This window comes from Podarcis cretensis (genome assembly GCF_951804945.1).
Source record: "Podarcis cretensis genome assembly, chromosome: 2".
NCBI lineage: Eukaryota > Metazoa > Chordata > Lepidosauria > Squamata > Lacertidae > Podarcis > Podarcis cretensis.
Genome location: NC_137171.1, coordinates 65,857,708 through 65,875,326, shown reverse-complemented (window position 1 = coordinate 65,875,326; position 17,619 = coordinate 65,857,708). Strand labels below are relative to the sequence as shown.

The window sequence follows — 17,619 nt, the reverse complement described above, 5'->3', positions numbered from 1 at the left end:
GTTGTAGGAGCCCATACCACTTTGCCAAATCCAGATAACCACCCTGGGATCTTTGGAAGAAGGGAAGTATACAAATGGAATAGGAGATACAAGCTCTCTCTCTCTCTCAAAACCAAAACTCTATTAAAAATTGCAATATGTGTGAGCTATATGATGTGAGAATATATTTGCAAGCTACTTCAAAACTGAATAAATGTTCATTTAACTGTCACATAGCTCTTTTTTTAACTGGAGAAAATAGCTATCAGGAGTAGTAATGAACCACTGTGGGACAGCTTTGCATAATTTCACATCATTAGAAATGCATTATCTTAGCCAAATGCCAAGAACTGGACCTGAAAAACTCACTATTTAATATAAAAACTCACTCTCTATTAAATATTTCTAAAAATCTAATGATAATACAAACACATGTTCTCCATTTCAACAACTATAAATGATTTCCATGCTTGATAAAGCATTAGCTATTTGAGCCACTCTGAACACAAGAATATAATTAGCATTTTGAAAGTCAGTATATGAAATAATTTAATTTAAATAAGATAAAGGAATAGTGGTTGAAATTAAAACACAAATCCACAAAAAGCTCCTATGACTTAATATAAGAGATTCTGGAGTCAGTTTGCAATAAAGGAATTTTGATTGCAGTTCCTGTTCTGACAACCTTTGTGTATGTTTTAGTTAGCTATGGATATTTCCAGAATGGCAGTTCTTAGTGTACCCAAACATTGGTTATCCACCGTAAGCTGAATACAGAATTGCAAACAATCTTCCACACCTTGGAGAGGAGCATTTTGTGTATGAATATATCCCATTATATGCAACAACATTTGGAATACTGGGCAGGGTTCACTTAATGAATTTTGTCAGCAGAATATCTGCACAAGTAATCTGCTATATACCTTTTTTTTTGTTCAGTCATATGTCTGCATAAATAAATATTATAATGAAAGTACCTCTGTCACTGAAATCATCCACCAGTACAATTTCAGCTATGAGTTCGGGAGGAGAGCGATTGAGAACACTGTGCACTGTTCTGAGAAGTGATGACCACCCTTCGTTGTGGAATGGGATTATTACACTGGTGTTGGGGAGGTTTTCCAGGTATAGCTTGCTATTGCAGCTACAAAACAGATGAACACAGTAACTAGCTTGACCAGCATACAAAGAATGGTTACTACTATTATTTGAGTTTTTTCGCTTATTGTAGCTAAATATTAAACATACAGTTGAATAATAGCCTGTATTAGGACAGATTCAGGAAGAACAAGATTCTAACTGGGTCCATAGGCCAGAGGTTCCCCATTGGTGCTATAGAAGATCGAAGACTTAAACAATGATATCTCTTAGTGGGATGGAGGAAATATTTTAAAAACTTTTTGGACTGAATGTCAAAGAGATGAGAGATCATATCAAGCACCAAAAGAATGATGACTGTCAGGCAGCACTTTCTGAATGTAATTTGTTTACAAAATACGTATCATACAAGCTGTGAGTGATTGCTGAAGAGAATTTTAAGGGCATTTCATAGCCCTAGGTACATCCAAATCTCAAAGTGAGGATACATCCGAAGTAAACAGATGTTCCGTGACCCACAGGGTTCTTTTTTATTCCTCATTTATTCAGATAGTTTTAATGTTTTAATTGTGTGTTTATATGGTGTGACCTGCCATGGGATCTTCTGGTGAAGGATGGGCAAGAAAATAACAACAGCAACAACACTGACAATAAAACATATCCACTCTATAGCAAACCTATTAAAATAAATCACCAATAAGATAAAATACAGAGGAGAGTTTATTTGAAACTATTGGAATCTCTGTACATAAATATTTATGCTTTATTTCTTAGCTCTGATGACAGAGTTAAAAGTTGCTGAACTATCAGGTTTCTTGTTTAATACATTAGATAATTCAACCTATCAAGATACTGCAGACGTATGTAACAAGCAAGGGCAATACAAATTGGAATGACACTCAAGTTAGGATACAGAAAAGCCAATTTTAGAAATAGAAACCTTCATACTTTCAGTAACAAGAAAAGTTTGTACTTACTTTGGGTGTCGTATATCTGGTAGGGATCGATTGAGAGAAACTTTGTCACTCACAAAAATATTAAAGCCATTTTCTCGGTACGCCTGGTCCACTTGCTCGGCATCTGTCATAGGATACGGTTTTCCCTGTTCTCCATTTCCTATAACAAAAGAAGTGGAGCCATTAATACTTATAAAATTCCAGTGGCTGAAAGCTGAATTCTGTCAATCTGGTCCCTCTAGATATTATGGACTACAACTCCCACTAGTTTCAGCTAGCACGGCTGGCTAGGCAATACTCATTATGCCACATTCTATCAAGGACACAGTATGATGTCCAAACACCACACTTTACATCTGTTAAAACTATCGAGCAGTTGAGAAGCGGATGATAAAACTGAAAGAACTATAGGAACACTTAACGGTGTTTATAACAAATACCTTGTTAACTGTTATTTTGAAAAAAAGGTCAGATTTAGGACTAATTAGATTTATCTCAATTTATAGGATGCAAAATATACACAACCTAGGAAGGCCAATCAGTTTCTTAAAAATATGTGGGGAACTTTCCTGCCCTTGTTCTCTGTTGGCCCCACTATTTGGTTTTGGAGGACACAAACCAGGTCTGGCAAACGCTCAATTTCTATCTAGATCAATCTGATTAACTCTTATAACTCCCTCCTATTGCATAAAGTCTAGCAGGATGCTGTTGTCAGCACAACCTTCCCTCTCTCTACCAACTGGTACTACTGTACCACACAGAAGGCTGCCAAAATCAGGGATGAAAGCCCAAACAACCCCTAACTCCGTTCTAGGGCTGGTATGACAAATCTTCACCAGTTTCAGGCTTACATTTTTTGCCACTTCAACTGGAAAAGGGAGATTTTGCATGGCCTCCACACTCACGCACCAATTTACATCATTCTGCTTCAAAATAGCAAGTTACGGCAGTCTCTGGTTTGCTTAACATCAGTCATCATTTTTCTCCCTTCCATTTATGTCCCACTGATGCTTTTAAGGCCTTTGCAATGGAAACTTGGGCATTTAAGCCTTCCAGTGAAGATTTAAGTGGGGTGGTGTGCCACATGCAGTTCTTCCTTCTTTCCTTCTTGTCCTGCCCTTTGTGATACATCAAATTGTACTCTCAAGTGGCTAGCTTAAAAGACCTTGAAAGACATCATGCTTGTAGAATGGTTGGGAGCAAGCAGCATACAAACATAGCTGCTGTTCCTTTCTAGTTTGAAGTCTGAGGTCCTGTTGCATTTTTCAGTTTCCTCTCTTGGAACAAACGAACACCCATATGATTAATATAGCAAATTATCAGAACTGAAAAGAAAAACAGAAGTAGTAGACTTCTTTGCTCAACCACTGCCCGAAGCACCTTCCAGACACTTGCTAGCAAAGGCCTGCTGACTTTCTTTTAAACTCTGCTAACAGTAATCAATACTGTGTTACATAAAGTATACCCTCCCCCAGTACTTTGTGCTCAGTTCCATTTTACTTACAGGTTACTGAATATGTAATTCAATATTACATGCCTTAAGGCTGAATGAGTTATCATACACACCTGTACGTTGCAAGTCTTTCTTTATAGCATCCCTGTCATGCCAGTCCTTTTTCCTTTGTCTGTTTTCAAGATAAGCTTCTTTCTTCTGCCTTGTATGGAAACCCTTTTAAATAAACATTATCTATAAGTTTGGGAAAGCATTCAAGGCTAAACTGAATTACTGATAAGCCATATTTTCAAAACATAGACTCATAGAACTGTAGAGTTGGATGGGACCCCAATGGTCATCTATCCAACCCCCTTCAATGCACGACTCTCAACTAGATCATACATGACAGATGGCCATCCAACCTCTGCTTAAAAATCTCCAAGGAAGGGGAGTCCATCAGAATGGTGAATGCTGACCTACAGAATGACCCTGCCCTGGTGCGTCATCAAAGAACATTTCAAAAGCTGTGGGGTTTAACTTATGTGGCATTTTAAGAAAGGTCAAAGGAGTACTGCATCAATACCTTTGACAGTGATATTTGGTTTGTCATGTTTTGGATTTGCTTTCTGCTTAACAATCCATTGCATAGGGCTTTACTTAGCTGTTTTCTGTACCAAGTCAATGCATCTGAGTGAGGTACGTTTCCCTCTAAAATGAAGAATTACAGACTTGAAGCTAATCTTTCCTTCATTGTTTTCATCCCTTGCTTTAATGAAAGTGAGGTCAGAGTAGAAAGAAATATTAAATAATACTCTAAAAATGGATTTAGACTAATAGTTGTAAACAGCCCTTTATGTTGCCTACCAAGCTTAAAAATCACCAAAGAAATCTAGTAACGTTCAATAGCTAAACATACACAAAAATGTAATTTTAATCTTTTGTTTAGTTGCTATTTGGTGTGCCTGGTTCCAGCTATGAATGGTTATTTAAGCCATGTAAATGCTATATAAAAATATAATAAAATCACCAATTAAGTGGCAGCATTATATAATGTTAGACAGAAATAGTAAAAAGCACTATTTTATTTGTAGTCAGATCAAATATGAAAACGTTTCTTATAATATATAAAGTGGTGAACAAAACAACAGATTCAGGTTTAGACCTTTTGTTAAAAAATTCTCATTAGTTATAAGAAATCCAACTCACTCTTAAATTACAGTATTTATAAGCTTTTTTTGCAAAGTGCACCAATGTGATGAACAAATGACATACATAAAAATACAGAAATATAATAAAACTTTAAAATAAAAAAAATATATAGAATGATTCTTAGCATATTTTGTTATACATTTTGTGGCATATCTCATATAATTGGATTGCTAGAATTATGCCCAATACAGTACAAGATGAAATGCCTTTGTGTCAAGGTGTTGTTTGTTTGATATTTTGGGTGGGGGGTGGTAATCTGGAACTTCTCAAGATTACAACTTTACACCTTGCACAAAAATCAAAGATCATAAACTTAAACAGAGCCTAGCATGCAGCCTTAAGAAAAATCATTGTTTAAGATGGGCCTGCATTTGTGAGTACAGTTCCTCCTGCGTCAGAGATTGCACAAAAATTGCAATAAACATGGTGCTCTTGTGATATGTAATAGGAGGATGTTCCAAAGGTTAGTGCTGCAACACTAAATGCCCAATGGTAATACAGTACCTCCAGGAACAGAGGCAATATGCCTCTGAATACAAGTTGAAAGGGAACCTAAGTAGGAGAAGGATATTGCCATTGTCTTGCTTTTGGTTGCGACGGTGGGAAACACAATGCTGGGCTAGATAGATCACTGATCTGATCCAACAGGACTCTTACGTTTTTATGGAGCAATATACTTCAACTATTGCAACAACAGACCATTTTTTGTGTTCTTTTGGAACAATATATTTTCACCATGGCGATACAGCCACCATTACCTTGAAGTAAGGTTACCAGATTTTTTCCAATGAATCCGGGGACACTTTCCAGCTTCAGTAGGAATGATACGATTTTGTCAGGGGACTGATTTGTAAATCCGGGGACTGTCCCTGGTAACCTTACCTTAAAGTAGGTGTCAATCTCCTTTTGACAATTAAAAAACACACACTTTATTTCTCTTTTTAAAAAATACAAAACACCATACAGACCCCCTTCAAAAACCATATTCCTTGGCTGGACTGACATTTGCAAGGGGCTACAAGTTTAATCCAAAATCTGATCCATCATTGGTATGGAATGAAAACTCATTTTCCTTTTAAGAACAAACATTTGTCTGTGGCAAGACCATCCTGAGAGATTGCTCCATTCTATTTCCTACTGGTAAAACGATTTGCTCTGGTGCTATTTCCTCCTTGGAATACTGTTGTATTCTGAATTAGAAATTATGTATTAAAACCAGCATAATACAAATGCGCAAAATAGAGGTATGCAGCAGCCAGAAGGTAAATTAGCAACCCAAATGTTAAGGCTGAAGAGCATGCATGTACTGTATTTGTGGGAGAGAACCAGTTATGGTGCCAAGCTCCTTTTTAGACAAAGCAGTAGCTGGCCTCTAACTGCCATAACAAGGACAAAAAAGCAAAGCTGTGGCTGCTGGCACTGTTTTTACTCACATGTGTGTAAACTTTCTTTTAATTCTAACACAACCCCCCTTTTTTCAAATGGAGAAAGAGGAATTCAGAAGGCTGATTATTAGTAAGATTATTATTATGAATCCATCAGCACACTGAACTAGTGTAGCACAGTGGATAAGTTGTGAACCTAGAAATTTCTACTTCAAAGCTCACTACAGCTATTATCTTGTTAGAGGGCTTTAGGCAAACTCTATCAGTCTCAGTAGCCTCATCGGCAATAAAGGGAAAGCAATGCTGACCTACTTTAATGGGTGGTTGTGGCAATTGCAATAAAATCATGTATGTGAAGTTCTTAGAATGTTCTAAATGTGCTATATAAATTTCAAATATTATTACTTCAAGGAAAAATGCAGCCCTTTTTGGAGATATTGTTTGAAACAGCCATCTTTAATGAAGTAAAAATATCATGACATAAAGCTCCTTTATATCAACATTTTGGAGATAATGATTAAACATATTGGTGATAGATCATAACAAAGCACTCTTTGGTACATCATGTGTCTCAGTGCTGTTGACTCTGATCCAGAGGGACAAACATGTCCCTTCTAAGTGCTCTGCAAGCTCCAAATTTACAAAAAGAGAGAGCACAATATATCAGGAAGAATTTTTAATGGGGGAAAATGAGGAAAGGTTGCATGCACAGTATAATTTCCTCTTTTAAATCATTCTTGTGCCATGTTTGCCCAACCCACTTTTTTAACTCAAAGGTTTAAAGGTCTGGGAATTCTGTGTGGGGATAGCTTTTGAGGACTCAAAATATGAATACACATGGATGGCTCTTTTTTGACTCATGAAAACAGAACTCTCACACTTCACTGAATAAATTAGTGCAGAACTATTTTGATGAAGTAATTTGTATGCAAACAGTGATTACTGTTTGTTTACATCTCTCCCCCCCCCCAGTTTTAGCATTTTGATAAACATTGAACATTCACCAACAGTGATAGCAGTTGACTGAATGCAGGAGAAGGCCTGGAAATGATCCTGATAACCTCCACAAGAGCCAAAAACCACACCTTAAGAGAATGTTTTTCTTCAAACAGCAAATAATGGAATAAAACAAAATATGTCTGATCATGTGGTAGTGATGCAACAATTGGACTTCCTTTCATGTAAGACAGGTGTATTTATGGCTGAGTACAATATTGCCTGAGAAGCAAAGACTTAAGAATCTCTAACCTTTTAGATAGCTATAAGTACAGTGGTACCTCGGGTTACATATGCTTCAGGTTATATATGCTTCAGGTTACAGACTCCGCTAACCCAGAAGTATTACCTCAGGTTAAGAACTTTGCTTCAGGGTAAGAACAGAAATTGTGTTCCGGCGGCGTGGCAGCAGCGGGAGGCCCCATTAGCAAAAGTGGTGCTTCAGGTTAAGAACAGTTTCAGGTTAAGAATGGACCTCCGGAATGAATTAAGTACGTAACCAGAGGTACCACTGTATCTATATAGCATAACTTAGGCTGTGAAATGACAGGGACTCAACACAAATTATGAGCACATCTTTAAACTGTATAAGGAAGTGCAGCAGTTTATCTTCCCTGTCAAAAAACTAGGACAGCATCAAGTCCTAAATAATTAATATGACTTTTCTGGATAATATATAAATATTTTCCATCACCTATTTTACAAGAAAAGAGAGTATTGAATGCTTAACTCTCAAGAGTTTAGACTCCATGAAACCTGATTCACATGGACTTATTTCTATCTCACATTCACAATATATTTATAGCCCATTCAAAATTTGCCAAACAGCTGGCTTTTGGAAGGCACTGTCAAAGCCCATTAAGAAATGATGTCTAAAACATCTGTAGATGGTTATAATACAACAGGAAAATAGAACTGTCTTTTGTACCAGTTCTTGAAAAGGAAAATCAAAATCATGTGTTTTGATCTGGGCTTATTCTGAAATTATCCATATTTTATGTATGCCAATACAAAGATGTGGATTTAATTAATTGCACCTCAGACTTTTTCTAGGATGAGCTAAAGGATCCCACACCAACCATATATTGCTACTTCACAAGAGCAAATGGGAAATACAGCCTCTCCTACTTTTATGAATAGAGACAGAAGTTTGGAAAGGTTACTTTGCAAAATGAATATACACATAGTGGTAATAGAAATAAATCAGGATTTTCTATTGGATAGGAACTGCTGACTGCAAAATGATAAATGTAAATTCAGCGGGAAGCTTTAGATTATTGTATTGCACTAATCACAGGCGATTGATGGGAGGATGTGTATGAAGTGTGCTGCGTGGAAGAGATATTGATTATATGGTTATAGTCACCTTAGCTGGTAGTTTATATAGACAGATAGATATGAATAATGTAGCAAAAGGTGAATAAAACTTTTTAATCCCTCTATTAAGGATTGACCACTTAAGTTTATGTGCAGCATGTTCGAAACAGCGAAAATAAAGTATTGCTAACAACAATTAATCATTAACTTATGAAATTCACTACTGCAAGATGTTGAGAAGATGCTAAAGGGCTATTACTCACTGAGCATCCATATACCAAATACTACATTTCTGAATTTTGTTTTTTTTTAAAATAATATTTATTAACATTTTAAAGACTGCAAAAGAAAGACAAAAAAATTAAACAAAACAAAGCAATACAATACAAAAACAAAAACACCACACACCACCAACCCCCAAACATTAACAAAACCAAACAAACACAATTTAAAACACATCTAATAAATTCATTATCTTAACTTTCATTTACTTGTTTCAACGACCTCCTCACACCTCCCTTTTTGTATTCCACTTTAATTGTTTCAGCAATTCCTTTCCATCTTCCTCTGTTTTCTGTCCTGTAATTTATCTTAACATATTCTAACCTTATTTTTCCCTTTAATATATAATTGTCTTAACATATTTTAACTTTATTTTCCCTTTAATACTCTAATAATCTATTTGTACTTAATGCCTTGTAACATTTCTACTAAAGCCATATAGCTCCTTTCCAACATTTTTCTAGCACTCATTAATTTTACAATATTTTTATAAATAGCCTTTAAACTTTTTCCAATCTTTTTCCACCGACTCTTCTCCCTGGTCTCGGATTCTGCCAGTCATATCCGCCAATTCCCTATAGTCCATCAACCTGGTGATCTTCTGTCCGATGCTCTTAACTCTTTTCCAAATCCCTTCTGCGAGTCTTCTTCATATTTATACATGAACTTTACTTTGTCTTCCACTGATCTTATTTTCATTTTCCTTCCTTTGAGGCTAAAGAGTAGATCTCGGGGAAACTCCCACCTAAAGATGATTTTATTCCTTCTCGACAGGGCAACCAAATCTCCGTAGTTAAATCTAAGATCCAAAAGGTATTTAAGGACGTCTTTCAAAATTTCCACTCTTGACTGTTGTTCTTCTAAATTCCTCTGGTATTTCCAACAGTCTGTTATTTTGTTCTTCTCTTTTTCCCTTCCTCTTCCAAGTCCGAGAGCCCTCACAGTTTAAATCTCTTCTTGACCCAAGTCCCGGTCCCAAAAGTCATCAAATTCCTGTGTGAGTAAATCTATCAAACTTTCCTTCTCCAGTTCAGGTAGGGCTCTGATCCTCGAAATCTGATTTTCTTTAAATTCAATCATAGCAGGCATCAACTTTTGGTCATCAAATTGCATCTGTAAGGCTGGGACTCTCTCTCTCTCCAATTGTGTTACTTTAGGTTCAATGGCAATAACTTTCTCCCTAGCCTTCTCCGCAGTTTGCCATGTCAAAGTAGATTCCTGTGTCAGTTTCTGAATAGTTTCTATCTTGGTTCACTTTTTGTCCCAAATTGTCAATTTTGGTAGTTACCACATCCACCTTTTTGTGAAGCTGTTTCAGTGAGTCACTTATCTTACATAATACAACCACTAAGGCCTCTTTTGTCAACATTCTTAACTGATTCAAGGTCCCCAGAATCTCACAGGTTTTTATCTTGCAGCTGGAAATTCCCCCAGCTCAACTCTTGTGACAGTTTCAAAAGCTTCCTCTAGAGGGAAACAGTTTCTATTTGTATTAGTCCTTTTAAACTCAATTCAAACAATAAAGTTAGTTTCAATTTTCTGTTACTTTTACTCCTTTTTAAACGCAGACGGAGACCATGGAAACAATGTATTCCTCTTATTTAACTAACTGTCAGTGAACATTCTAATCAGGGTCAGTCCTGTTGGCAGCCCGTTTCCAGGATCGGAGCGGTGGTATATTAACTCTGTTCACTCTCTCCTGCAGGTATACTCAGTCCAAAACTTTCCCCCCTCTTCTCCTGCCACCAAGGTGGGTTTAGTATTTTTTACTGATAAAAATTTAGTCCTTTACAATAGGCTTTCCGAGACTTCAGCTTGCATCCTCATTGCTTCAATCTATTTACAAAAGGGGAAGGTGGACTTCCTGTTTTAGACCTCCCCGTTTCGGCACCAAATTAAGACGTTTAAAAATCCAATTCTCCGCTCTACTCACGGGTAGTTGCTTTAAGATCAAATTGTCCACAGGAAAAAGTCAGCGCTCTCTGGCAACAGCTATGTGGCTTCGCTCCGTGGAAGAAGCAGTTAATTTGAAGCACCGCGCCGCTCACCCCACGTCACTCCAAAACCGGGTTTCCCCGCGAGTAGGGGAGGCGCAAAAGGTGCCAGCCGAATCCCACATTCACAGGCTTCACCCGCCTGTGATTTCTAGTGGGTCTCCGCCTTCGCCGTGGCGGCCAGACCCGGATTTCTACGAAGCAAATTCCTTCTGATCAGAGGAATTCCGCCATCACCGGAGGCGCTAACCCGGAAGTCCCCCTACATTTCTGAATTTTGGATGTTAACATAACCTTATGCCTTGTTTGTCATATTCCAGAAGCATCTTGTTGTCTACTGTTTGAAATGAAATACTTCTTAATTCTTATTTTGTCTTTGTGTTCAATCTCTTTTTGTCTTTGTAGCAACATGTGTAATACACAATCATCAATTGTTCCCTGCAGATATGTTGAATGAAATGTAGTGTATTTTACACTGTAGACCAAAATTTGTTGTAAAGACATATCATATCATAAACATTAATCTTATCCAGGACAATAGAACAGCTACAACTAAAATTCATGCCTTACAAAAGAAAACCAAGCTGTGGTTGAAAACAAAGCTAAAATTGCAATTAGCAGCAACAAAAAGACGAAACGTATAAGGAAGTTTTTCGCCTGGTACACAAAACTCACCAGGATGTTTGCTAGGTGAAAAGCCCTAAGAAAAGCATTCCACATAAAATGCCATTTCCTCCTTGTTGTGTTATGGCACAACACAGAGAAAAGGGCATCCTTTGACCTTAAATGGAGGCCAAGTTCATGTGGGCATCAAAACAGACAGAAAACTAAAAACTAAAATAAAATAAATTGTCCAGTAGCACATTATAGACCAACTTAGTTTGGTCTTTGTGCATGCACACGAAAGCTTATACCTTCCAGCAAATGACAATGAATGCTCATTAAATAGCCAACACCATCTAATTTCCCTGAATACAAATCAGGATGAATGCTCAATAGATAAGAACATAAGAAGAGTCTGCTGGATCAGGCAAATACCCCATGTAGTCCAGCATCCTGTTCTCACAGTGAGCCTGAATCCTGTTAAAATTAGTCTGAATCCTAGCAAAATGAGAGCTCTGTAGGTGAGTGTCCCTGATCATTAATTTGTGTGTCCTGGGTGAGGTCACTCTCTCTCTCTGAAGGAGCTAGTGCTCTGCCACTAAACACACATATGCCCTACATGGCCAGGAGTGCATTTCACCAACTTTGGTTGTTAAGACAGCTATAGCCATTCCTGGATCAGGGTAGCTTGTCCACAGTTGTCTGTGCATTGGTAACCATGCAGCTGAATTACTGCAATGTGCTGTATGTGAGGCTATTCTTCGTATGGAGGTGGAGGCTGAAACTGGTGCAGAATGGTTGTTTGTTGGTGAAACTGCTGCCAGCATACAACACCTTGCTTGTGGGATTTTCACTGGTTGCCAATCTGCTACTAGGCCAAGTTCAAGGAGATCAGGACTGGTTTACTTGAAAGCCTGTCTTATCCCTTACATACCCAGTAGATCACTGTGGTCTGCAAGATAATTTCTTCTTTAAGTTCCAAAGATTTCAGAAGCTCATTCTGCAGTAACTCAAAGCAGGGCTTTCAATGTGACTGACCCTGTTCTGTGCAATAACATTCCTACTGAGATATGACACTCTTCCTATAAGGCTCAACACTCCTACAACAGATTTCCCCCTCTGAAATAGCCACATGCCACTCAACAGGTTTTGCAGAATATGTACGTTAACTTGTCTGAGCAGCAAGGTAGATGGAAATATGTGAACCTTCCAGAAATGTAGATCAGCTATAGAAAAATCTTGCTTATGGAAGCCATAAACAGAGGTCAGTTTGGCATACAGAAGTGGCCCCACACTTCCTTTCCTGGGATATAAGTTTTAAATTGTTTTAAATGATGTAAGCTGTCATGGGAAAGTAATGTATTTTGAATGGCAACTAACAAATTACTTTAAATAAATAACTGTGGAACAGATTCCCCTTCCTTGCACTGCCCTGTTATTCTGCCTTTGTGTATGTTGAGGGAGCCAGGGGATACAGAACTCTGTTAAAACTTGTGGGGAATGGGCCATACTTTGATGTAGTGCTGACATTTGGAATGATCATATCATCAGTTTAAAATTATTTCTTTCAGTAAGCCTTTGTATCATGAATCCTGTTCTGTTTTATTCTCTGATGTTTTAATTCATGTTTTAAATTTTGTATTTTGTATGCTTTTACTTTTTGAAAGATGCTTTGAGACTCAGATGTTGTGAAAAGCAAGGCATGTCTTTTAAAAAATAAATAGATAAAAATATACTTTCCACCTTACAGAAAACACAGATTACAAAAAACAAACTCTGGACTTTGGAAAGTTCTGTCACTTAAGTCTGATTAGGGGATCTTGGTCAGCATCCTGACAGAGAAACAAATCCACAACTTCCCTTTCTATGTCTACACATAAATACAACCATAAACAATGAACTGAAAGCATGAGCAAAGACCTAGGGTTTTACCCTCAAATGTAGTACAGAAACTAGTTAGAATTTTGTTTAGAAATGTAGTTACAAAATGAGGAAGTTTAATTATTGAAATAAGCATTTTCTGGTTCATAGAATTGGAAGGAACCCTCATGGGTCATCACGTCCAACCCCCTGCAACACAGGAATCTCAAATAATTGTGCTGTGTTTGAAAACAGTGGGGGTGGGGAGACATTTGCTTCTAGGGTACCGATTTAGTTCCAGACTTAGCATTTTTTTACTTAGTATCACACAACAGGCTCCCTTTCCTCACCAGATGTTCTGGTGACTACAGTATTATCAAGAGTTTGTGATATGGACTACAATATATCATTCAAGATGCAACATAGCCAGCATATGACACACTGGTTGGTACTGTTACAATACTTGAATAATTTGCCCTCCATGTCCACAGTACAGTCTTAAGACTGAGGATAAGATTCTTTTGCATGCTTGCCAAATATACAAACAAGAGGATACTGCTTGACTTTACAACAGACAGTCCTCTGAGAGGTGTTTACACATCCAGAAAACTAAAATGCAAAAACTAGCTTGTGGATGTTACTGAGAATGCAGTTTTCATCCTCCATCACCAGGTGTTATGATTATAATGGTACTAATATTCCCATGCACTGCGCAGTTCATAGAGTCTTGTATTACAGTGAACTGCAAATCTATATTTTTTGTAATTGTAGGGCTAGATTTTTTTTAATGACATGCTAACTAACAGACTAAGAGGAGGCTTAGAAAATTAATCACAGCTTTGCAGAAGTAATCTAACAAATGTTTTCCTAATGAGGAGAAAGATGAAAATACATTATTAATTATAAGCTTTATGATCCAACTGTACTCAGCTTTGTGAGATCATTTTGTAATAAACTAATGCTGCAACAGAGAGCCATTAAATGTTGTAGTCTTTTTGGTAAACAAATACTTGCAGTTCTACCATTATTGGTTTCCACTCCACTGCTGAGTGAAAGAGCTATGATAGGTACATCAAATTTGGCATGACTTATAAGGACCAGAAACCAATATTAATTATTTTTAAAGTTTTACAGGTAATTATGAACCCTGTTAAATGGCATCTGCAAAGCCACTGGTTCCTCACAGCACTAATCTCCCTACAATTTAAATTAAACCAATACATTGAAGGCATTCATTCATTCATTACATGGACAAGCTGTAGCAACCCCCTGGCTCACATACTGACTCCAGCACAGCTGCAAAGACAATAGCTGGCATGTCTCTTTCCATTTTAGATCAACCACAATTTAGTGTTACATCCCAGCACTAAACCGTGCTTAATCTTTACTATGGTAAGTGAAAAGCCAGCTTCATAAACCATTGCTGGAAGCTGGTTTCCTCTCCCCACCCTCACTGATGATAGTTAAGAATACTGCATTTTATCTAGGTTCAGATGTTATGGCATGTTATAATCTAACATAGAAGCAAAAGCTAACTCCTCTTCATGGCCTCAACAGAGGAGGTAGCCACTATCCTCAACTGCAAGCACAGCAGAAGGCTACACTTCATCAAAGCACACACCTCTTCCCCCAATCCCAGCCTATGGTATAGCAGCCGAGAGATATGAAATGAGGCTTAACATAATTGAGAGGAAGATAACTTTCCACTTCTCTGCCTGCATCTCTGGTACATTTCCCTTCTTCCATAAACCCAATAATATATCCTGAATGCACCCTGCCCATGACTCTTCTCTCCAAGGCCTACCTGGTTCTTCTCACAACTGTGTTTAAACACTTGTTAAAGATTGGTCTGTTAAAAGCAAACATAACAAATTTCTCTGATAATATTTTCCACCTCAGACACTCTCTCCTTTCCTAGTGTGCCAAAAAAGGTTGTTAGGCCTGTGGACTAGGTCTGTGCACATAATTTATATATAATACACATACACATATAATTTATATATAATACACATACACATATAATACCTAATTAGGCACCCCTAAGAATATTATTTTTTCTTGAAATCTGAATAGCAGTGAGGGCAATAAAGTGTGAAAATAGAAGAACAAACAAAAGTCTATGAAATGGCAACAGAAGGGATTCATGTTTAGGGCATTCAAGTGAAGACAGAACAAATTTATAACTGATATACCAGCAGGAACTTTCAAAACTCATTGTACACATTGCTAAGAATTTATGTTCATTATTTTGGGAGACACTGCACATTTGTGTGTCACAGCATTTTGTCTTGAATGAAGCCTTTTTCATTAACACTAAAGAAATAAAGTTACCATAGCTGTACAATACAGAACTAAATGTATATATATTTAGATAAATGAAAAGAACATTACCTTAGGTAGCTGATTGAGGCCCTTTCTCTATAAGACTCACAGATAAAATATAAAACTGATCACCTCAATGAGTTGTATGTGCTTACTCAAAACTAAAACACATATACGTCAATGAATTCCCAAGTTAAAACAAGTAGTCTTGCAGCAGTAACAGATTTACTCTGCCATAAGAATCCACTTCTACCAGCATGAGGAAACTGCTGCTCCCATTAGATATGCACAGGGTTGCAACCTTACACCCTTTACTCTGAGGTGACCTAAACAATGAGAGCCTTATAACAAAGAAGATTAGTTTACCAATGACAGCTCATGCTCTTCACCTTATTTTGCTCCTTAATGACAAGGGTGCCAAAACAAGAATAACGCCAGCACGTTAATTTAAAAGGGAAACCTAGAAACTCTTAATACAAAAGATGCCCAGTCAGGGGTTTTTTTCTTAAAAAAAGAACAACAATCTGGTAATCTAGAGCTCTTCTGCATGAGCACTTGCAAAATCAACCTATGATTCGGTTTGGTTCAAAACGGGAACTGCCTATTCCCCTCCAAAAAGAAAGAAAGGAGGAAGAAAACTCTGCCTTACTTTCCCCACCTCCACCCAGTTAACTTATTAGTAGAACAGGCAAGATCAGGTAAGCCAACTATGACTTACAAGTCTTGCAAAGGGTATTAGCCCAGGAGAGGAGGGTAATGGCCCAGGAGCGGAGCCTGCCAAAAGCCACATTGCATGGGGGGGGGGTCACAAAGCCTCCCTCCACCCCACCCCAGACAGCTGCTTTATCCTCAGCCACCTCTTGGCCTGAAAGGAAGTGTGGCTTCCTTCCTCTGCCCCCCCCCCGTCAGCCCCTCATACTAATGGATCAATGCCCTGGATGTGTGTGTGTGTAAGAGAGAGAAACATCTGTGTAGCTCAGCCATCATTCCCCCCCCCCTCTCTCTGTGTGTACACACACACATATACACACTGGATGTGTGTGTGTATCTGTGTGCGTGTGTAAGACAGAGAAACCTCTATGCGGCTCAGCCATCATTTCCTTCTGTGTGTGTGTACACATACACATATATAATGTAAACGTGTATAGGCAATGCAGAGGCCCTTCACCCCATAGAGAGCGGCCGCTTCCTTTTCCGTCACCACTGACTATAGAAAATAATAATAGTCCGAGTCAGGAGTATCCTCGTCTCCCGGCTACATCCGAAGTAGCAACCGCTCTTCCCCACAAGACCCCAGACGTGAGGCGAAGAGACAGAGAGACGGGGAGGAGAAAAATATGCGGCTCCCTCCACTTCTCACCTGCGCTTCTCCTCGGGCTGCTGCCGCCGCCGCCGCCGCCGCCGGTACCGCCCCGCGGGCTCCCCCCGCGCCTCCGCCGCCTGCCGCTTCTCTGCCCTCGCCGCCATCCAGCTGCCGCTCCCGGTAAAGCGACCAAAGCCCCACGTTGGGAAGGAAGACGAGGGCGGCCAGCGCCAGCCCCACCGCCTGCAGCAGCCGCTTCTGCTTCCGCCGCATCCGGGAAGCCCCCACCCCAACTTTCCCCTCACACAAGGGGCTGAGGCGGCGGTTACGGCGGTTACCGCGGCGGCGGCAGCAGCAGCACTCGAGCAGCGCGCGAGGCAAAGCCGACCCGCCAACTCCGCTCCGTCAGGCACTTCCGCTCCGGAGGGGTGGGCACTACCACTCCCACCGCGAGCGGGTGGGGGGGGGGAAAGAAGCTTGGCGTTGGAGCGCCGCCCAGAAACCTCGAGGCTAGGCCACGCCCACCGATAGTGCCCGGCACCGAGCGGGGGGGGGGGATAGAAGCGTGGCAGCTCCGGCTCCTCTCGCCGCCAACCGCCCCCCCCCCCAATGTTTTGTAAATGGTACTGGCCGTAGTCTTCCCCTGTGGGCTGGTGGTGGAGCTGACAGGGCCAGAAGCTTAAATAGGAGCGAGTGCGAGGAAGAGGGTAGACCGGGCGGAACCTGCCTGCCAGCAAGGCTGCCTTTCCTGCGCTGTGCCGTAGGGTTGTAATTAGGCACCGCTTACATTACTGAATGTGAAGGGAAGAAGTTTGCAGCAGAGGAGCCCTTATGCTGGGGGGATCGCGTGAATGTGCACGGGCAGGTTAGAAGGAGGGGA

The 17,619-nt window shown here is 39.4% G+C and overlaps 1 protein-coding gene across 1 annotated transcript in view; it reads right to left on the bottom strand.

Annotated features, from left to right (window-relative positions):
* The window catches only part of GALNT10 (polypeptide N-acetylgalactosaminyltransferase 10), a 39,958-nt gene extending 22,845 nt beyond the window's left edge, over positions 1-17,113 (bottom strand). The window contains exons 1-4 of the mRNA XM_079968288.1: positions 16,797-17,113; positions 3,600-3,702; positions 2,055-2,193; positions 957-1,123 (exon numbers count right to left, since the gene is read on the bottom strand). Coding sequence (XP_079824414.1) covers positions 957-1,123; positions 2,055-2,193; positions 3,600-3,702; positions 16,797-17,012 — 625 coding nt within the window. The 5' untranslated portion in view covers positions 17,013-17,113. The remainder of the gene's footprint in view (positions 1-956; positions 1,124-2,054; positions 2,194-3,599; positions 3,703-16,796) is intronic.
* Positions 17,114-17,619: the final 506 nt, after the last annotated feature.